Below are 22746 nucleotides of genomic sequence, written 5' to 3'. Positions count from 1 at the left end.
TCTGTTGTTCAACAGGTGCCCCTTGCATCGATTTCCGTCGTATGAATGTGTGTATCGGTGAGCAAAAATGTAAGAGTGAAAGGAGGATGAGTGCGAGAGAGTGGCTGGTTTGTCGTCTCTTCAGATGACGCACCCCGAAAGTCGCTGTAGAGGCGTGTTAGCTTAGCTCAATTGGTAGAGCCCTGGACCGGTAATCCCGAAGATGTGGGTTCGATCCCTACAGCTGGCTAACTTTTTCAGTGACTTTCATCTTTCGCCGTTGATTTCTTAGGCAATTTGAGGCTTTGTTTGTATCTGTCCCTTCTATGTTGTTCCAGCCTCAGAACATCAGTTTATCTCTTGTTCAACAGGTGCCGCTGGCGTCGATTTCCGTCGTATGAATATGTGTATCAGTGAGCAAAAATGTAAGAGTGAAAGGAGGATGAGTGAGAGAGAGTGGCTGGTTTGTCGTCCCTTCAGATGACGCACCCCGAAAGTCGCTGGAGAGGCGTGTTAGCTTAGCTCAATAGGGTGAAACGCCTCGGCCAGGTGGCGTGCAAGTTCACTGCGTACAGCGCCACTCGCGGTGGCGGAGTAATTACCGTCTCGCGCCAGCCAGGCCATAGGCGCAGCTGTTTCCAGCGAAAGCAAGTGAACGGCTACTTCTGCGTTGTGCCGCCGTGCTTTCCTAGCTATGGCAATGTTGCGTCTATTTTGTGGATTCGGCAAGGTGGGGAACGTAGAAGCATACTTCACAGGAGCGTTATTTTGGAAGATGGTGCGCGATGTTTGGTAGAATATCTAGAGCTGTGTACTGGACAGGTATCACTAAGGAATCAACATTGCTACTACACTCAAATCCAAGTCCAGTTATATGTTCTCAACCTGTCCAGGGGTGTTTTGTTTGTGTACAGTCCGAAGGAGACACAGACTGTGGTAGTCACTCGGGATGACTCGTTTCTTTCAGAATTAATCCCAAAGCTAGACTATTTTTACTTTACATATCTCCTCAATGAGCTCAGTGAGACCGAATAAACTTGTGGCTTATATTATTTGAATATCAACATTTGCTTTATTCTGTAGCAATGTTCTAACAATTGAATAAATGATGCTCAAATGGAAGCCAAAGGTGCGTTACTGACTTCAGTGGTTAAAAGGACAGTCTCGTGCCAACACTGTTGTTTCAAAGCCCCACTGAAATTACGTTCCATAGGGTTTAGAGACATATTCACTGCACTGGGACACATTTTTTGGACTGGAGTGCACGAGTTGATGATAGGACGCTCAGGACTTGTCCTCGCTACAAAAGCTATGCCGCTCCGGGGTTTTCACTGTCAGAACGAAAGACAGGAAGTCGCCCGTGTGGATGAAGTTTGGTGACAGCTTTTTTTGTTGGCCTTTTTCTTTTCTTTTTGTGGTCGTAATACCCTCTACTACAAAAAAATATTTTCTCCTGTATACGAAAAAATACCCTCGAGATTTTTTAGTATGTTGTAGAGCAAGGCTCGTTCTATAAAACTGCGTTGGTTTCAGCCGTATCCTCCAACCTCTTCATTGCGTGTTTTACGCTCGATTGTAGCGAATTTTGGAAAAATCGCATACTTCCTCTTTTTTTCCTACAATGACTGTGAAAGTTACGTGTCTGGCGATTTTTCCTGTTGAAGTATTCCTTGGGGCCTTGGCAGGAAAAAAATATTCATTAAAGTTTAATGGTTTGATTGTCCACAAAAAAATCGCGAAGTAGGAGGAAAATTGCGAAACTTCCGGCCTTTGTATCCCTGCACCGATTACAGCACGACAACCGGGATTTGGATGCTGTGTAGAGCATAGTTTCCTCTATCCGCAAAAGAAAACCACACAGTTCTAGGTGCTTTCTATGAGCCGCACCTGCCGTTCACGCCAGGCACGGTTTTCGCCAGCGCTGCGAACTTTACTCGTGTCTAGCACCCGCCACATTGAGATTTGGGAAGAAATGTTTCGTGGTGTGTCGTTTTGCACTATTAGCGACTGCTAAAAAATTTTTTCGTAAAAATTCGGGATCGTTTTGTGGGGGCCGACCAGGTCAGCTGGATCATTTCGCGTGGAATCGTCCAGCAGCACACTCCGGCATACACGGGACGGTAGTTTCGCCTTCCGTCGACAGGGGAGAAATTGGCGCTGGCGTCGTTCCGCTAAACTCCAGGCGCGCGCCCCTATTGGTAGAGCCCTGGACCGGTAATCCAGAAGATGTGGGTTCGATCCCTACAGCTGGTTAACCTTTTCAGTGACTTTCATCTTTCGTCGTTGATTTCTTAGGCAATTTGAGGCTTTGTATCTGTCCCATCTATGTTGTTCCAGTCTCAGAACATCAGTTTATCTCTTGTTCAACAGGTGCCGCTTGCGTCGATTTCCGTCGTATGAATGTGTATCAGTGAGCAAAAATGTAATAGTGAAAGGAGGATGAGTGAGAGAGTGGCTGGTTTGTCGTCCCTTCAGATGACGCACCCCGAAAGTCGCTGGAGAGGCGTGTTAGCTTAGCTCAATTGGTAGAGCCCTGGACCGGTAATCCAGAAGATGTGGGTTCGATCCCTACAGCTGGCTAACCTTTTCAGTGACTTTCATCTTTCGACTATTAACCTCGCTTGTAATGTACATCGTCGCTTCACCGATGCAGTCGATCCTCTCCTGCCGCCATTTGCAATGCGTCCACCGTCTGCAACAGAATGTACTTCGATTGTCAAACACGAGTGAAACGCAGGTGTCGTACGATGCATCACAGCTAGGTTGACTTACCCTGAAAAAACATTAGACCTGTACTTAAAAAGCAAGGTGTCATCCTTCTCAAAAGCGAGGTTGCAACGCAGACAGCGGGCGGGAAGGAACGTACTGCGGGAGAATACGTTGTGCCATGTCACTCCTCACCGGAGGAGCGTGGGGCAACGTAGTACGCTCCATCGAAGTCACGCATATTCAGCCGGCACACGCATTATTCAACAAGCACACCAGTACGAGGTTCAGGTGACGGCTTTGTACCTGCTGAAATTTGGCGATGAGGTTCGCTGGGCTTGCTATTTGATTACCGTTACCGCTGTTTCCAGACGGTTACGGCTGTGTACCCGCTGCACTTTCTGAGGGAGCTTTTTTAACTGGCACATGTCCGTCACAGGATTTAGACTGTAGAGCTTGCAGAGTCTGTCTGGGTCAGGCAAGGTGTGTCTAGCGAAGTGAATTGCTGGCGGAACTGCAACGGCTGTCTCTGCCGGGCCGTTCTAGTACAGAAATATGTGATTCTTCGATTGTGGTCGATAGAGTATCATGATATCTTCATTGTGTCCTTCATTGTTTAAGTGTGCTGACTTGTTTCAGACTGGTACGAAGATAAAACAGGACCCTGTGGAGGACGTTTGCTGCCCAACATCTACTACGACCCTCCCTTTTCCTACCTAGCTGTTACACATTGTATGTGGTCCAACACCCTGGTCAGGTACGTCTTTTATGCGGGAATACGCATATTCAGTGGAGTATACACTAAGTACACACTATACACATAAGAGGACATGCGTAGAAAAGCTTGCCCATGGGGTCCATGACGACGAAGCATGACCTTATAGGTAGTGATGAGTGCGGGCACGAAAGTTCGTACCCGCACACGTACCGCAACCGCACAACCCGCATCCGTACCCGAACATCCCGACGCCTATCCACATACCAGCCGATATACCCGCAGCCCAATGCGTACTCATATATGAATTATATGCCACATGATCGTGACGGCACGAAATGAGTTATTGATACTGAGGACAATGTCCTTCCTTTAGCGAGCCATTTTTCCAACGCGTACGCTGTGGCCACTGCGGACATGGTTGCCAGCTTACTCATGCGAAGTGTACCAGTCTTGGTGTCGAAAGATAGCCGAAGTTAGCCCTATGTGGCAAACAATAACAACAACTTTATTTTGAGATGACGAATTGGATGTGGAACGTCTTGTAAAGTATTTTGGGCCAAATGTTCGAATGAATCGGGTCATACACCCCAATCCAACGGGTTGGTTCTGCGCCTGCTGGTACTGCGGGTATACCTCCGTAATCCGCTGAGGCAGTGCGAGTCTACCGGCACCTTGCCCGCAACCCGCGATGACACGGAATTGTGTACTCGAAAATAACAAACTTGCGCGGGTACCCGCGGCTATCCGCGGGTTTACCCGCACTGCAGTCATCTTTCCTTATAAGCACAACGACAAGGACGCGACGTAACAACACAACGCCAGCCTGTGTTGTGTAGTTACATACATCATTGTACTTGTTACAAAGTTGTTGTTGTGTTTCGTTGTAAAAAACTGTTTTCTCAACGCAATGCGGGCGACAAGAATACGTATCCGTAACGCATGCATTGCCGTCAGCAAAGATATTTCATCTTTGAACTCCAATTGGCCATGCAATGGGAGCACGAACTGCTTCTTGAATAGGTTCATTGATTTTCAGTCCAATGTGTGGCAAAAGCACAACTGATCGAAAATTTGATCCAATTGAAAATTTTCTAATTGGACCCTTTACTTTTTTTCGACTGGGACGATTATCCGAACTGTACTACCAGCATGCTCTGGTATGATGCACCTCCTTAATTTCATCACAAGGAATATAGCGTTTTTGAAACACAGCTGTTACACCCTTGTCTTGTGGCTTACACAGTGCGACTTCCGGTATACACTTCCTTAAAACTTTTCTTTTTTGGCAAGGTAAGACGTCCTGTAATAATGCGGTTCCCAATGTTTCGCTCTACTTGGAGTTCGTCAGCCTGGCGCTGCGCCAGGCTAACGAGCTCCAAGTAGAGCGAAACAGCTGTCCCTGGCTGGGAGTGCACGATCAAATTGTAAACATATGCTCAACGTGCAGCTACAGAGCTTCGGCTATTTTTTTGCTTTATATATATATATATATATATATATATATATAAGTGAAATAATAAGACTTGGACTACAGATTACACGAACGTTAACAAAAACTAATTTATTTAATGGGCAATTTAACACATAGATTAAAAAAAGAATGGTCGACGTTTCGACAGACAAAAAGTCCTCTCTCTCTCTCTTCTGTCCTGACTCTTTTTGTCTCTTTTGTCTCTTTTAGTCTCTTTTTGTCCTGATGAAGACAGTGCCACTGTCGAAACGTCGACCATTCTTTTTTATTCTATGTGTCACATTGCTCATTAAATAAATTAGTTTTTGTTAACGTTCCTGTAATCTGTAGTCCAAGTCTTATTATTTCACTTTTATTCAACTTCATAGCCGTCTGATATATTAACCTATTTGTTCTATATATATATATGCAATACGCTACAAAATTTAGGTTCGAACGACCAGGATGTTGAATATAGATAGGGGAGAAAAGACACCAGAGACTGACGTAGGGAGTAGGGGAAAGTTATTTATTAAGCTGGCATTTAAACTAAGGGTCTGGGGAGGTCTACGTTTCGGCGGAAGCTCCGCCTTCTTCGGGACTGAGAGGAAAATCTCTGTACAAGGTCTTTTAAAAGGTTACAAAAGTGTCGTCACAGTTGGTACAATTCCACTGTGAGGCATTCGTTAGTGAGTCATGTTCTGGAAGATTCCGGAAGGTTCCTGGGTCATCGGCCGGGGAGATTACGTGCCAGAGCCTTGGGTCGCGCTCGTTGAAAACCTGTTGTCCGGGGTGTTCTTAGAGTCATTGTGTCCAGCTGTAAAGAAAAGAAGAAAAGAGGCAGCGGGCACTCCGAGGACATACAGAAAAAAAGTTATCCGGATATGCTTCTTACAGTTGATAGCACTCCTTTATCCTCATTTATTACAGATTGGAATTTGTAGATCAAGTACCATTCGCGTTGCTCTCTGCAGCGATCGGATGTGAAATTTGACTCTAAAATAAAAAGTGCGACGTTATTAATGGAATGACCGGGTCGACTAAAATGGCGAGAAACCGGGAGGCTACCTTTTTTCGAAACATCTGATCGGTGGTTATTGAATCGAATCCTAAATGAATTTTTACTTTGACCTACGTATTGCGCGGAGCATGTTGTACATTGAATGATATAAATAATGTTACTGGAGTTACAGTCAAAGTCGTCATTGATTTTAAGGGAGAAGTTGGAGTTTGTACTCTTGACCGCTGCCGTGCTTTGCATTGATTTGCATATTTGGCATCTTTTACCATTGCATGGATGGCATCCCGCCGTAGGTGTTAATGGTTTGGGAACTTTGGAGTTGACTAGTCTATCTTGGAGGTTGCGGGCACGTCTGTAGGTAACTCGTGGCTTCTCGGCAAATATTTGTCGTGTCCGTTCAGATTGCAGAAGGATGCTATGTTTGCGGTGGAGGATACTGTTAATATTACCCGCGCCTGCACCAAAGGTAAGAACAAGGTTTACGCGATCGCCCTTGGGTTCGTCGTTGCGTTTACCGAATAAGTTCCTCCGGTCTGCTTGTCGTGCTTTGGACAGGGCGTCTCTTACTAGACTGGTTGGAAAATTACGATTAACGAAGGTCTGCTCTAATTCCGCGAGGTTTTTGTTTAGAACATCGTCGTCCGAGCAGATCCTCCTGTATCGGAGTGCCTGGCTATAAGGAATGGCGAGTTTAGTATGGCGCGGGTGGCAACTGTTAAAGGAAAGATACTGCTGAGCATCAGTTGGCTTTCGGTACAGGTCAGTGGAAAAACCCTTCCCGGTTAAGGTTACTTTTACATCTAGGAAATTAACAGTCGTTGCCGAGAAGGAGTGGGTGAACTTCATTGCGGGGTGTACCAGGTTGAAATCGCGAATGAATCCTGTGAGATCTTCTTCGGAGTGGGGCCAAAGCATGAATATGTCGTCCAAGAAGCGTTTGTATAGACTAGGTTTTTTGTCGCGCACGGCTAGAAATTTTTCCTCTAGTGCACCCATGAAAATATTTGCGTACGTTGGTGCCATCTTGGTTCCCATAGCTGTGCCATTTATTTGTAGATAGTGGCGGCCGTCAAATTCGAAGTTATTATTTTTGAGGATCAAGTTGAGTAGAGTTGGTAATACAGATGGGTCAACCGCGCGATCGGAGTACTTCAGATACGCCGCCTCCCCTGCTAGCACGCCATCCTCATGTGGGATGTTAGTGTAAAGGGAGGTAACGTCTAGCGTTACAAGCAAGGTTGCATTGGGTGGTTCACATTTGCTAAGTATTTCGAGGAAATGGTTGGTGTCCTTAATATATGAGGGTAATCGGGGAGGTATATCTTTATGGAGGTGGTCAACGAAGCTAGAAATTTTCTCCGTGGCGGTGCCGATTGAGGAAACTATAGGTCGCCCTGGGTTTCCTGGTTTATGGATTTTCGGTAACATGTAGAACCTGCCTGGTTTAGGGTTTTGGGGGGCTAGAAATTCATATAGGCAGGAGTCGATTATTTCACGCGCTTTTAGGGATTTTAGGGTTTTGGTGATTTCGGCAGCTATCTTATCTGTTTTATCACTGTCAAGCGGCTCATAGAACGTGTTACAGCCCAGTTGTCGGAAGCCCTCGTTAAGGTAGTCCTGTTTGTCCATCACTACGATTGCCCCTCCCTTGACTGCCCTTTTGATAATGATATCGCCACAGTTCTGTAAGTCGGAGAGGCTGCGCTGCTCAGCTGCTGTTAAATTTGGTTTAGTTTTGCGGTTAGATGAATTGTTGTATGCGTCAAGTACATCCCTTTGAACAGCCTTGATGTACATATCCAGGGCTTTGTCGCGGTTGGCATCGGGTGTGAAATCAGAAGTTGGTTTAAAGGGATTCGGATTGGAGTTAGGTTTGTCGAAAAAATATTCTTTTAGGCGCATACGTCTTGCGAAATTGTCCAAGTCAAGATGGAGTTGGTATTCATTTAGTTTAGCGTTGTTGGGGCAGAATGACTTTCTTGAAATAGAATCTTGCTCTCTCACTATTCGGCGTTCTTGGCCATATGTTGCTCAACCGTCAAGCGACTAATTACCTAAGAATCGTTGAAAAAGCTGCGAAGCTGTCCCAAAAGAGAACATCTGTTCCTTACGGTGACTTCATATCGTTACCATTTTGATAAAGAATCCGTCGGTACATAGTCCGCGAAAAATTTGTGGAGGAACTCCTTTTTTTCTTGATGTTCTTTCTTTTCTGTTCATTGCGCATCTTCGGAGACGCGTCTTTTCTTCACCCCCAGTGTGAGAGGGTGGAGGAGCACAGTACCGCCTCATGCATCGAAGATGAGCTTTAACTTGCAGAAATAAAACAAAAGCGTGTGTATGGGGTGACTCTATCTGAACTGCCCTTACCTTGGGTTGCATTTTCTGTTTTCTGATAATATTTTTTCCAGGACGCAAGAGGCGACAGTGTGGTCTTTCTTCTCTCACATTGGGGAAAGAAAGAAAGACGGGTCTCCGAAGATCCGAAATGAACAAAATAAAGAAAAGTCAACGTACAGGTGGACGCATCATCACAGTATCATGCGCGCAGGGAAGAATTTGAAAATATTTGAGAAGGAAGAAAACAAATGCACAAAAATATTCCGCTACGCTAAACATTTCGGCATTGCCGTTGTTTTCAAGTCATTTTCTTCAGCAAGACGCTCTAAATGTACGTGAAAGTATTGTACGCTTGCAGCAGTTGGAGATTGCCACATGTGCGCCACGAAGTATCAGAGGCAGTCAATAAGCTCACATGACCATATGACTCTCGTTTTGCAGGATAGTGAACACGAGTGAATGCGATGACATGCATCTTGATCAATGCTACCAACATCTCATCCCTGCATATAAGTAAGGGTCACCTTTCATAATGGCTTCTCTCAGCGGATGAGTCGGTAGCGTATCCAAAGCGCCGATCCAAAGATAGCGGATTCTAAGCAGGCCGATGACGCTGGTTACTTTTTTTGGAAGGGTACAAATCGCTGAGGAACTCCAGTGTGGATGGTTTTTATATGTTGATAGTACGTCCATGGAATATCCAGTGGATTAAAATGGATATCTATTACACGTGCACAATATCCAGGACTACACGTCTTATGGATGTTCATAAGACGTTTCTGGTTATCTGGGAAGATTCAAAGCAGGCCGATGACGATGGTAAGTTCTTTGGAAGGGCACAAGTTGCTGAAGAACGCAGTCTTCCACGACTGACATTAAATCTGGTGTCTCATGTGCCGAGATTTCGGCACATGAAAAAAGCAAAAAAAAAAGTAACGTGTGGACAACGTTAATCCACAGACGCGACCGTCTTCGCGTCGCTCGTGATCGCACTTGTCTGGCGACAAAAAATTTCGAACTATGATTATGATCACGATTACTTACCTTCGCAATGGGACAGTTGGCCTCCATGAAGGGGGAAGGTGCTTACATTAACGTATAAACTACGTGTTTTCTACACTGCGCGTAAGCAATACCGTTCGAAGGTAGACATGGAATGATGGGAATGATGGCATGTAGTCTTGAGTCGGAGTGCCAACATGAAAGGAAGGCTGCTGAATAGCCGCATTGTTTTCATAAAAACTCAGGGCAACAGATGTTGCCTGTCCCAGTCGCAGAGCCCACTGGTGCCCTTGCCTGATGCCCCTCAACGGAGAGCAGAGCATAGACGCTTAGCACGAAGACGCAAATACGGCTCGCATTTACAACTACTAAGAAGTCAGAACAATGTCTCTCAATGGTGATTAGCTCCGAGAGTGTTGAAGATGGCCATCTTAGTTCCTGTTTTGGGACAGCTCTTTTCCAATAGCGTACCTACTCTGCCTGTACGAAAATTTCTGGAAGCTAATTTGTTTATTTACAGGGACGACTTGAATAGAAGTCTATGCTACACAACGACAGACACGCAAAATGCGCCTACATTTTCAGGAGTAGTAGGATTCAACGTAGATAATTTCTGTAAGGCGAGCGCTCTTATAGATGGACTAACAGCGGTAAGCATCACTACGGGAAAAAATCATATATTTCGTATTTTCGTGTTGTTTAAATTGTTGAAATGTAAACGAGGTCGTAGCGCTGGGAAGTAATAGAACGCTTGTTTTTTTCGATTGTGCGAACTTTTTTCTGCGAAAATACTTTGTTTTGAATTTTCCGGTAACTGCATTTCCAAGGAAATTGTTTCGCGCGTGATGAAAAGAAGATACGAGGATTGACGGCATTAACGTTTAATAGCGATGGATCGTATTAATGATTGATTAGTATTGTGCGAGCTCCAAGCGTCTCAGCAGCAGACTATTAGTGATGAGGTACTCTGGTACTACAGACGGACCGCTTCTTGATAGAACCAAAGAATAGATCCGATACTCAGGTTTAAGGAAACCCAGTGTTGCAAACCTAGTGGAGTTATTGCCGTGGTGTCCTTCTTCACATATGATTAGTGATACTTCCCAAGCAGCACGCCAATATCGGTCCAATATTGGCCCAATGTGGGCTGCCAATATGGGGGTGCACATATTGGCAAGCCCGTTTTGCGCCAATATTGCCAATATTTCTGTAATATCACCAACGGGGAGTTCGTGTAGTAATAAAGAATTATCCTGTATAATATTCACCACCGATAATACTTTTCTCTGATCTTTGCTTTTTTATTTCTGCGGATCTAATTGATCCACGTTGCACATGATTGCAAAAAAAGCAGACAAAACACGGCATCGCCCAAAAAGAACGAACAACTACGCCCGCCTTGCTGAAGGCCACAAGCAATCCCACGCAGCTGCCAATGCCAAAGATCCCTCAGAAGCCTTCATTGGGATCGCAATATTCTGTGAACTAAAAATTTCCCACCCGCTCCGAGACTACAAAGGAGCGAAACACTTTCGTGACGGTGACGGACATACGCCAGAGCAATTCACACGGCTTGCAGCAACTTGAAAGCACCTAATTTTACAGAAGAGCCATCCCTTCCTATCAGACATTGTGTTTTTTACTTAAAGGATAGCGAAGGAAGATGGCGGCTATTTCCAGAACGGGGAATGTTGAGTTGTCGAATTCTAGCGAACGTGACATTGGGATTGCCAAGTACGTTGACAGTTTCGAACAATGTGTATCATCTGCGGGAAGTTGTTGGATGTAACGATGTCCTGAATTGGGTATTTCACACGGTTCAACGTTCAATCTTGACGTGCTGCTTGGGCATTTGTGCAACACGGGTACGTACAATTTTCTATATTTTGAGTCAATATGGGGTGTACGCGGGCAATATGGGGCCCATATCGCCAGGATTTTTCCAATATTGGCTCAAAGTGGGCATTATGGGGCCTGTATTGTCCATTTTCATCCAATATGGGAAAACTCTTGGCGAAACAGGCCCCATACTGGACCCGTATCGCCAATGACCAGCCAATATGGGCCCAATATTGTGTGCTGCTTGGGTCCACTGACACAATGAATACGTCACTCACAAAGCAAGTCGTCTACCTCAGGCGGATCCTTCGCCTCGCAACCAGAGAAACAAAACTCCTGGCATGTATACATCATTTTTCTCAACACAACTGTATCTGTGCTATTTCGGATCTCAACACTAAACAGTACATTATTTACTACACCTGAAGGCACTTCAGGAAAAGCACGCTTCACCGGAGTACTACCGGTTTCAGCTATAACAACACTCTGAAAGATGTGTCCTTCATGTGCGTTTGATAGGAGCCCCGAAAGTGGAGAATACGAGGCCTCTGCTTAGACACCACGTTAGGAAACACGCGTGACGCAACATTAAGCACGGTGTCAAAGCATAGACATCATTTTGAGGTCATGTCGTTTTAGCGCTTGTCGACATATTCCGATTGGCTTCATGCCAGAAGACGAACGTATTTTGGCAACGTCAATGCTTCTTCCGAGACATAGTAGCAGATTTCCCCTCAGCTTAAGCCAATCGCATCGACTCAGTGTGTAATAGTAGGTCGCCATCGCATCATTGAAAGTGGTCAACAGTAGGAGACCTCATGTAGAAAACTGAGTGTTTAGTGCGAGATTATCGGATGAATATAACTACCGAGGTCGAAAGACGCCCGGAACAGTGCACAAAAAGAGTAAACGGACTATTTACAAACGATTTTCGAGCGGATCACGGGTGCGGCCATATTTATGGTCACGTGTAGGTTGACATTTGCTGTGACGTGCGACCAGGACCTGTCCTAAATGCATTGCCTTCTCCCAGCACGTTTTCGTCTATGGAGCAACATTGGACGCTGCAACTGTGCCGTCGAGACAGGGGAATTTCCTTGCGTGTCAGGCCGACTTCGGCGAGAACCGTCCTTATATCCATGCCGAAAGTAGAATACTCTTTTAAACGCCACACAACTGTGCCACAAAAGGTGCCGAGTAATAAAGACTCATAGCCGTAGGGATGATCACATGCATTTGATTTCAGGCTTGATCCGAAGCACGCAATTGGCGCCAGGCGCTGCGTCAAGTCCTGGCGCTAGCGTGAAGTAAACTAAAAATAAAACGTTATAGTTCAGTCCAAACCCGGGCCCCGTTAAAATTCATCTAATGCTGTTGATTCTGAAACTTTACTGAAAATGCTCATGGGTGTCATTTTCATGTGTGATGTGTGACAATGATATGGTGAGTGATGAATACACGTCTCGTCTGTCACCGTTCTAGGGCAAAGGCTCTACAGTGAGCAAATCGTGTACCACGCAGTGTGGGGTTTCGGGACACTCGTATGACACCAACTTCTTTGGTCCATGCAAGGCTCCGCAGACTGTAAGTGCATAGGGCAGAGTCAACACTATCTAGATGGATAAAGCCTTGTCACCCGTGGATGTGGCGTAGCCAATCAGAACAGTGTTTTTCACGGCGGTAGCAAATCCCGGTCGAACCTTCAGCTTCACCGGTCCTGGGGAGCGTCTCCACTCTTTTTTCCAAATTGGATTATGGATGTGCTGTGTACGTTTCAGCACGGCCATCAACACTTAAAATCCTGGGTCCAGTAGGTCTCCAAGGACTACGTTTAGTTTTCAGAGCTTCGCCAATACAATGGCTGTACATATAATCAAATCAGTGGTCTTTAGAGCAACACAGGTTTTACCTGGCTCCTTCATATGCATTAAGAATCAACATATCAATGTGTGAAAGGCACACCGTTCAGACAGCATTTCTTGAACAGGCATTCAGCTGTGTCTTCTTTTAGCGTTCGAATGTCACAACCAGTTCATCACTATGGCTTTCCAGAGTACAACTCTATCATCCTTGAGTCAAGTAAAAAACTCATCCATGGCAGCGCCTCCAAACATGTACCTCTCCAGATACAACAAACGTGAAACTGTGAAACACAATACTGCAACAGGAATTTGAGGTGCGAAAGGATAGCTTTGGCAGCACATAGAGTACACTGATGGTTCAAAGGGTGTTTCCGAGGTATCATGCGCTATGGTCACTGGCACTGTTACAAGGTCACATCGTGTGAAGGTCACCATGTCTGTCTTCACAGCAGAAGTGTATGCCATAATTTTAGCCCTTAATTATATCTTACAAAATCGTATTAAATCATCAGTCATGTACGCAGATTCTTTGACTCATTACAGACTATATGTAGCATTCATTGCACAAAAGACCCCATTGTCTATCGTGCAAGGAACCTAGCAAGCACACAGTTTATCGGTTACTTTTCTGCTGGGTACCCTGCCATGTTGGGATACCAGAAAATGAAAAGGCCGATCGAGCAGCTGCTGCTGCCCTAACATGCGACATAACGCCCTTTGACATTCCATCAAAAGATGTCGGGCTATATGTTTAAAAAGCAGCAGACACTGGCAGAGCTTTTGGAACCAACAGACAAGCAACAAATTACGCACTATAAAACCTATTCCTCCATCTGCATCCAATCAACTGTATGAGGTGCTATCCTGTCGGCTCCGCCTGGGACACACCTATTTAACACATGAATATCTCTTACGGGAAGTAGACTGTCCTGAATGCAGTGACTGTGGGGAACAACTCTCAATCTTTCACATCCTCATTGTATGCCCAGCCTACCAGCATCTCCGTGAACGTCATTTTGTTTCGTGCAATAGAAACTTCTTGCCACTGCGCACCCGGCTCTTCAGCTCGGCAATGAAAGTTTTGTACCCTTTGAAAAGGTATACATGTTTTTTTAGAGATACCGAGTTTTTAAAGGATCTGTGATTTTAATTACTAACCCAGCACTTAGCACTGGTTTAGTAAGCACAAAAATTGTACCTAGGTAAAACTTAATAACGCCACTAATGCGCCACAAAAAAAAAAATCAAATCAAATCAAAGCTTTTAGCTGTCGTAGCCACATAGATGAACCACTGCCGTCCAGGCGTAGTAAACAGGAAGACTTCAAAGTAAAGCTCAAAACTGTCCCATATTTCTATCGTCAGTAACTTTGTGGAAAGTGTTCTTTTTATCTACAGATTCGTGTCTATAGGTTTTCGGAGTTATTGGATTCGTAACAGGGCGCACCGCAATCAGACGAAGTCAGGCTTTGTGTCCACGTAGAGAAGGAGGGAGAGGAGGTAATAAGCAGACCTTCTGTATCTAGGTGGCGTTGGCAGAGGCCGCAATGTGAAAATGTTGGAAGAGCGCAATACAGCATAACCGGCGCGGATTGTTTCCCGGTGCCATTGTTATATGGCGTCTAGTTCCTCTACACCGTTGTCGTCATTAGCGATGCGACGCCTTAGCACCATGTGCGGAACACATGGATTACATATGATCAGTGTTCTCTTGCTGGGTGATAACAATCGTGCCGTTCGTACGAATACGCTGCTGTCTTTTTTGGGTGTTGTCCTGTCAAAATTCCAGAACGCTTTTAGAAAAACAGAACAAAGTTATTTTATGTGCCGCTAAACATACGAGAGAATGACGTTGGGACGGATTGCACACTTGCAATACAGGGCGATATTAGCGACACTTCCCCGTTAACGGCTCAAACTTCGCAATATGGGGTCCCTATTGCCAAGTCTAATCCAATACGGGGAAACTCCTGGCAAAACCTTATGTGCTGCTGCCGACACTCCCGACATCGGCCTAACATACGCTTGCAACACCGCTCAGAGTTGGGCCGATGTCGGGTCAGGATATTGGCCCGATATCATTTGGACATGCTGCCGATGAAATTTCGACATGCTACCGATTTGTGACCGATGTTGCGCCAACATAATTTTGTATTTTTATTCGAGTGCTGGCCATCGTAGGGATGAAAACAACGTTAGACTGGTTTGCGAGGAAACTACGTTTTATGTCTACCATTGTTTATTACTCGTTTTATTTTCTCATGGTTTTCTTTATCTCTCGTATTTCCCACGGCGTGCAATGAGCGCGTATTACCAAAAGCAAGACGAAAAAAAGTTCGAAAGCTCCTTAAAAAACGAAGCGCAAGAAGCTTTCAAAAGGTACCGGCATTTCTTTCGAAACAAAAACATACTATATATTTCATGTCTTACGAGCTTCCGCAAATTCGAGAGCCCTGCTCGTCTCAGAATCAAAATGGTGGAGGTGACGTGTCTGATTTTAGTTCGCTCACGCATACAAACAAGGCTCGAATGAGGTATTGCTTCAAATATTAACTCGACATCAACGTAACGAATGTGTTTCCTACTTGCTTTTGGCGCGGGACACCAAGTAGGTCGATGGAAAGCCAGTGTCTGCGTTATGTCGTTTGTTTCGGTCAACATCTAGCCGACGATGCCAACTTCAATGGGATGTTGGTCGCAAGTTGGCAGTGTCGGCGTCTTGTCTCTCGTTTCTGTGATCATCAAGCCGACATTGTCAATCTCTGTGAGATATCAATCGCACGTTGACATTGTCAGCGTCGTCTCGCTGGTGTCAGGTCAACATCAAGCCGACATTGCCAACTTCAAACTTATATCGGTCGCAAGTTGGCACTGTCGGCTACATGTAGCTTGTTTCGGTCAACACCGAGCCGACATTGCCAACTTCAGCGTGATATCGGTCGCAAGTTGGCAGTTTCGGCTAGATGTCGCGTTTTTCCATCAACATCGAGCCGACATTGCCAACTTCTGTCGTATATCGGTCACAGGTTGGCAGTGTCAGGGATATGTTGGGCCGACATGCCCAACTTGCTGCCGATATCGGCCCGATGTCGTGTGCTGTCTTGGTTGGTGGTGTGCTGAAAACTGTTCTGGACCATGTCGAACAGTGGGAACACATGTCAGAACGCTTTTTCAGTACAGTCCGGTACACACAGTACATCGACGCTGTGCCAGAATATTTTCGCAATACCCCAATACCCCACTATACACCCCCACACATACCCCAATTTAAGCAGGGTACATTTGCTCCGATGTGAACCCAATACGAAGTTTTACATTAAACGGGGTAGCAGGGTGTAAATATGTAGCACGAATACGGAAGCTTACTATGCGAGATATCACGGCCATGGCCACGGCAGACGTCTACGGATGACGTATCGTCATGCAGCGTAGGGTTACGTAGCGTAGCGTCGTAACGAAAACAAATGCGATGATCGATACCCTATCTGTTCTCATATCAGGGGTTGGTGCCGAACTTTGTATGATTATAGGAAGGCAGTTGCCTCAGGACAGAAGCCGCCGATATTTCGAACAGAGACTGTTCTTCTTCTGGGCACCGTCCTCATCATTGGCATGGTATTTAAAGGGTTAGGTGTGACGTGTTTAAAGGTTCATGCGAATTGTGGGTCAACAGCCCGGAGGGAAGAAAGGTTCCGTACGGAACACGTCACATCTAACCCTTTAAATACCATGCCAATGATGAGGACGGTGCCCAGAAGAAGAACAGTCTCTGTTCAAAATATCGGCGGCTTCTGTCCTGAGGCAACTCCCTTCCTACATTCCACCGGTTCGCTGGATTTCTACCCATCTTTGTATGATTATGTATCTATCAAACGATGGGGCACAGAAAATGTTTTTCTGTAAAACAGAAAAAACATTTCCTTGGTACCCTTGAGTGTGCTATGAACTGATCCAAATGAACGAGAGCGACACAAAACTGATTAACATTTCGTTATTGCCTTTCAGCCCGGACAAGCATGCTTCGACGACGACGATGCGGTACGTGCACGTTTATCTTCTAATTGGACAACCAACTTTATTAGCTACGCCATGACTAGATAGATTGACAGAAAGCACCAGAATCTTTCGTGAAAACTGGCTGCATCATTCGACATTCCGTCAAACACTCTTGAATGCTTTATGCTGGCACTATAGGACATTGATCCCAAATTTTTAATCAAAGCCCCAAAAACAATCCAAACGACGCACGCTTAGACACAGGCAGACACGACGCAGACACCTAGCTTCTTTATGTCTAGAGAGAAGTGCCCGTTTCATCTCTGATGACACAGCTTGCAGCTCACGCACCCGTTTCAAGCGTCTGAAAAACGTCGTCCCTTCCAGAGCTCGCTCTGTCCTTCAATCGTCATTCGACTAGTATACCTTCAACTCATATCTAAATATAGAGGTGATGGACATGTAACACAACCCTCAGGATAGCCTAAAATGTCTTGCACTCGTCCGCTACCAATCTCCTGGATCTGTCAACGCGGCTGTCATACGCTAATATGGCAAATACTCGAGCCCTGACTTCGACCTGTTTTGGATCAAACCTCCAGGACGAGAGGGCACTGAAACATCAAGAGAGTCACCACGTCGATAGTCACCACGTAGTTGATACTGAGACAGTTACTGAGTTGACTGAGATCAAGTTGATAGGATGATCTCACAATCACAACTTAGCACGCAGACGCTTCATGGACAGACCGCCGTTCTTTCATCACGCCATCCAAGATACTGCAGGCACCTGTGAAAATAAACAGTAAATACTTGAAACAAGAACACTGATGAACAATTTGTGCGCGTGTGTATTTGTGTGTGTGCGTGTGACCACTGTCAGTGTCTCAAACAACTGAACTACGCATGCACTATTTACACACGCAATTTCTGCTACAAAATTCTGCTACCCCAGGGAACGGGTTCACTCCAAAAATCGAAGTACGATTAATTAATGCATCACTGATGCGGCGGAATGCCGGTATTGAATGAGGAAGGGAGCGGAGAGGTTTTTCTCCGGCGCTACGCACATCCATCAGACTGTCACGATTTTCCAACTCGGGAGTTGTAATGCTAAAACATAAAATGGTATTGTACTTTGTTTCGTGTTGAAAGATAGAATAAATTAATTAATTAGCATAGTAAGTGCGAATTTAGGGGTAGTTCCTTCGTTAGTCCCACTTAGTTCGCACTTAGTATTCCAGTTTGTCCTTCAGTTATTTTATTATTTTATTTATGAATTATATATTTTCGATTCTTTAACTTTATTAACGCCTTTCTAGTACTCGAAATCATTACAAACTTTCGAGCACCTTAGCAACAGAAAAATCGTACGACAGCCACGGTTATCGGTTCTACATCTGTGGCTCTAAGCGGGTCTGTCTCCAATCCACGTAGCACCTATGTCGTGTTACTCTCCGTTGGGGAGCCGAGTGGCGTGAGGAAATTTATCGCATTAAGTTGTCAGTTGCGACGCATTCGCAAAATCAACAAGCACAATTACCTGAAGCTCTGCTGTTACATACTAAACACGAACAAAGGGAACGAAGTGGGGAAGAAAATTGTAAAAAAAAAAGAATATAGCTCTGACTGCTTAGGTTTCCTACGGTTGCGAGCCTTGCCAGAGACAACGATATTCCACGATCCACTTTTCCGGTACCCTCTGCATTAAAGCTTCACAGCTGGTTTGAGTCCTGTGTTGTCCTCTTCGTATTATCTGTTTCTTAAATTCAACGAAATGTACCTCTTTGATTAATATCCCTGGAACGTCTCTACCTGGTCACGAAAGTCCTGAATATCCGGATATCTTTGTGACATGTAGGGGATATCCCACAAAGCCATTTACCTTGTGATTCTACCCAGTAAACAACACATGTCTCAGCACATGTCTGTGTACAGAATATCACGCTCTGGATGTTTGCATTCCGATGTATAAAGCGCAGTTCATCTACGCTGGGGAAGCTCCTGGACTATCCAAGAGACCAGGATATGAACACTCATTGAACGTTGCTCGAATATCACGGGGATGTCGTCTTAGATATACGGATCTGTAGGATGTTTATACAATCTGTTTTTTTACTGTAAGTCTTATTTTACTGTGTAGTATTTCGATAGCGTTGGGAGCAAGCAAACATACATTGTCTGAGCGTCCTATACAGCGTGAATAAATAGTATTCGCGTGTTGCTCTCTTTGCAAAGCATTTACGTAGCATCCTTAAAGAAACAGACGAATGGCCTTACAGCTCTACGTAGCAGGTAATCACAGCAGAGCTGACATCCTGAATTAAAAACACAGTATTTGACAGGAAATTATGTCGGAATTATTGTTGGCATGGCATTGACTCAATGCAGGTGTAGCGAAATTGCAAAGGCACATCCATCCTCGTCACCGCTACAAAGTTTTTACGCCCCTCTATAATTAGCGCGATTTCGCTGAAACGACGTTTGCAACGCTTCGTTTCATTCTGCGGTTACGACCGATTGTCATCAAGCAAGATGGTGACTCATTACAGCAGGTATACCAGCAGAGTTCCAGTGCATATTACAGTGGCATTGCCAGATATGTTGTTTCGAGCAATGTGTATAGTCTGCGGGAAGTTATTGAATGTAACGACGCGCTGAGTAGGGCACTTCACACGCTTCGAATTTCGATATTCCCGTGCGACTTCGCCATTTGGAACAGGTACCAATACGGGTTCGTCCCATTATCTCCATTTTCATTATTAGGGGGTTCGCATGAGCTATATGGGCATGAGTAATATCTTGCTGACATTTTCCCCACATTGGTTGAATTTTTGCAATATGAGCCCACATTGCCGACCGACATTTTCCCCATTACTGCTCACACTTGGCAATATGAAGCATAGACAAAATGGCGTAAATGCAGGCTAGCTGGTGAATAAATTCCATGATAGGCAAGCCTGAGCGATGCGCAAGACACGTAAACAAACACAAACACGAGGGCTCAAAACCAGCAAGACGTTTAATAGATAATAACGAACTTCATGAACACGTAGACGATGCGTGGGAAGACCGAGAGAGGGGGAATATGGAATTGAGGACAAAGTGAGTTGAAGGAAGGTTAGAAGAGCCGCTTGAAGGCCGGGTGGATACATAGAGACGGCACACTAATACAATTGCCCACACCCTGTATGGCCAATGCGTCTCTCAAAAGACGTTTTCGCCTGTCTGGTTCCCACGCCAGCACCGCTGTCTGCGACCATAGGGGTTGACAATTATTACAGAGCCTTAGGTGGCCCGACAAATTTGAATCTGGGCTGTTTTTATGCTGGCCCAACCTTTGGTTAAAACCTTGAGACGTTTGACCTATGTATACAAAGCCACAAGCTAACAGAATTCTATACACAACATTTTTTGCACGTGGAACAAATTTGATGGTTCTGTGTTCAGCATTACATCCAGGCTCTGGTATCGAAAAAGGCGTTAAACGATCTAACCTGAAGTTGTTCCTAAAGAGGAGACGGACCCCCATCTCATTCGACATAGCCTTCAAATTATGTGATATCTTGTGGTAGTACGGACCTACTGCCATGTTTTCGTTTTTCTCTTTTTCTTCCGTTAAACCTTTCGGGCGAGCATGAAACTGTGCAAGTAAATTGTGCTGGATTAGCTTAAACTCATATCCTGCTCTTTGTAACTTGGCGGTCTGTAGCTTGAATGCACTGAACACAAAATTTAAGCAAGACTTGGTCAGGGCACTGGTTATCAAGGAATTTATCAAACTATTTTTCACCAACTTAGAATGGCAACTCCTTCTAGGCAGAAAGGTTTTTTTAGTTGAAGCATCATAGTGCCAGCATAACCCACCTTTGAAGTGTAATGTCAAATCTAAAACCTTCAATTTCCCGTCGGCAGGATGCTCTTCCGTAAATGTTAATTTGGGGGACGATTCACGAGCCACACGTTGCAGTTCTACCAAGCAGGATCGGGAACGAGACATAAATATCAGACCATCAACGTATCTAGGCACCAAAACAGCGTCAGGCAAAGACGAATTTACAAAAGCACGTAAATGAAAGTCGAGGCAGCCTAAATAGATTTCAGATAGGAATGGTGCAAACAGACGAACCTGTGAAAACACAATCCTTTTGGGTGTATAAAACGCCATCTATGCAAGTTACATTAGAATTCATGTACAAATTCAGCAATTCCAAAATATCACTTATAGCTATGCCAGCGTGAGACTGGAAACGTACCAAAAGATCCAAAACGCGTTTCACAGCAAAGGTTTTTTAAGAGAATAGTACAGATCTTTGACATCCAACGATATCGGGAACATTTCAGAACCATGAAATGGCAAAAGCATTTTGACAAATTCTTCGGAGTTTCTCAGAGTTAAGGGGTTGGGTACATTTAAAACTGACAATGATTTCTGGATGAACGCTGATACGAACTTCTGCCAAGTGCTATTTTCATTAAGTACAATTCTATGGGGTAGATTGGGTTTATGGTCCTTCAACAAAAATTTTGAAGAGAACGCGCAAGACGCAGTTCCTTTGATATTTTTACCAAGGTTGACATTTCGTTTTCATTCAAAATATTCGAAACATCCCTTTTCAATGTTCGAAGGTTCCCAATGAAAGGCACTAACAGCTCGTCAATCGCATCCGATCGCTTTTTTGAGAACTCTTCTCTCGGGAGAACACCAAAACGGCCAGATTTGTCAGTTTGAAGCAAGACGAGGTTTTTAGCCTGCAACTCTTCCTGTGCCGCGACCACAGAACGGGATTTTGACACAGTAGCCGGGACCCGTGCATTGGGAAAGCTTGGCAATCGAATTTTCAATGAAAGCATGTGTTTGGGAACCACATTGCAGCTATGAGGTCCACGTCGGAGATGAAATCGAACTTTGAAGGTTTCACATTAGGAGGCCATACCAGTCGGGGAACAACTCCGATTCACGATTTTCTCGATTCTAGATGGTGCCACGGTCGACTTCCTTATCACGCCGTTCGCCTCCGACTGCGAAATAATCCCCATTGTGCGTGGTTCACGTCGCGAGTTTAAGGCGGCGCGCACCCTTTGCGCTCTTCGTCGAGAGGTAAAGTGTCGGACTTTGACACGAAAGGCCCTACGAAAGGCAAATTCGAGTGTCATGCTTGCCTCTAAGTCAGAATGAATGGTGATGTATCCCTGCTTAATTCGATTACGCATCCATCGAAGACCGAAGTAAGGAATATCTTAGAGTATTAGATCACCACCAAGATAACGCCTGTGTTTGTAATTCCCACCGGTTTGAGACATTCAGAAGGTTCATTGAAAGTGAAATTTATGCAGTGAGCACGCAACCTGCATCAACGTGAACCTGCGTGGATACGACGCACTGCAAAAATTTGACTTTCAATGGACCTACTGAATGTCTCAGACCGAAAGCAGTTAAAAACACAAGGGTTATCTTGGTGTTGAGTTACTACTCCAAGCAATTCCTCACTTCGGGGATAGAAGTAGGCATAATCAAATTAAGCTGGAACACCTCACCGTTCATTCTGACTCGTCAAAGGCAAGCAGGCCACTCGAATTTGCGTAAACTCGAAAGTCAAGCAATATATGATATCTCTTTTCTGCTAGGAAGATGACGACGGTGCTGCATATGCCTTTCTAACTGCACGTGCTACGTTCTTGCACTGGTTAAGCTATTGCAGATGGCACTAAGGATTATCCTCAATAAGTGTGCCAATGATGGCCAAGTATTGCTTCTCAACACAGGGAAAAAACATCACTTTTACACAACAGGATCTCAGCAGAATTCCAGGTTTGGATTCAGCTGATCACGG

At 44.9% G+C, this 22746-nt stretch overlaps 1 protein-coding gene across 2 annotated transcripts in view; it reads left to right on the top strand.

Annotated features, from left to right (window-relative positions):
• The first annotated feature begins 3275 nt into the window (after positions 1-3275).
• The window catches only part of LOC135377116 (uncharacterized), a 28282-nt gene continuing 8811 nt past the window's right edge, over positions 3276-22746 (top strand). The window contains exons 1-5 of one of the 2 annotated variants that reach the window (XM_064609428.1): positions 3276-3442; positions 8656-8727; positions 9737-9866; positions 12538-12639; positions 16922-16954. In XM_064609428.1, coding sequence (XP_064465498.1) covers positions 3420-3442; positions 8656-8727; positions 9737-9866; positions 12538-12639; positions 16922-16954 — 360 coding nt within the window. In that variant the 5' untranslated portion in view covers positions 3276-3419. Of the gene's footprint in view, positions 3443-8655; positions 8728-8869; positions 9867-12537; positions 12640-16921; positions 16955-22746 lie in introns of those variants that run through there. The other variant, XM_064609427.1, reaches the window with a different exon arrangement.

The sequence above is a fragment of the Ornithodoros turicata genome, chromosome 1, assembly GCF_037126465.1.
Source record: "Ornithodoros turicata isolate Travis chromosome 1, ASM3712646v1, whole genome shotgun sequence".
NCBI lineage: Eukaryota > Metazoa > Arthropoda > Arachnida > Ixodida > Argasidae > Ornithodoros > Ornithodoros turicata.
Note: the sequence above shows the minus strand (reverse complement) of the source record. Positions and strands in the feature narration are given on the sequence as shown.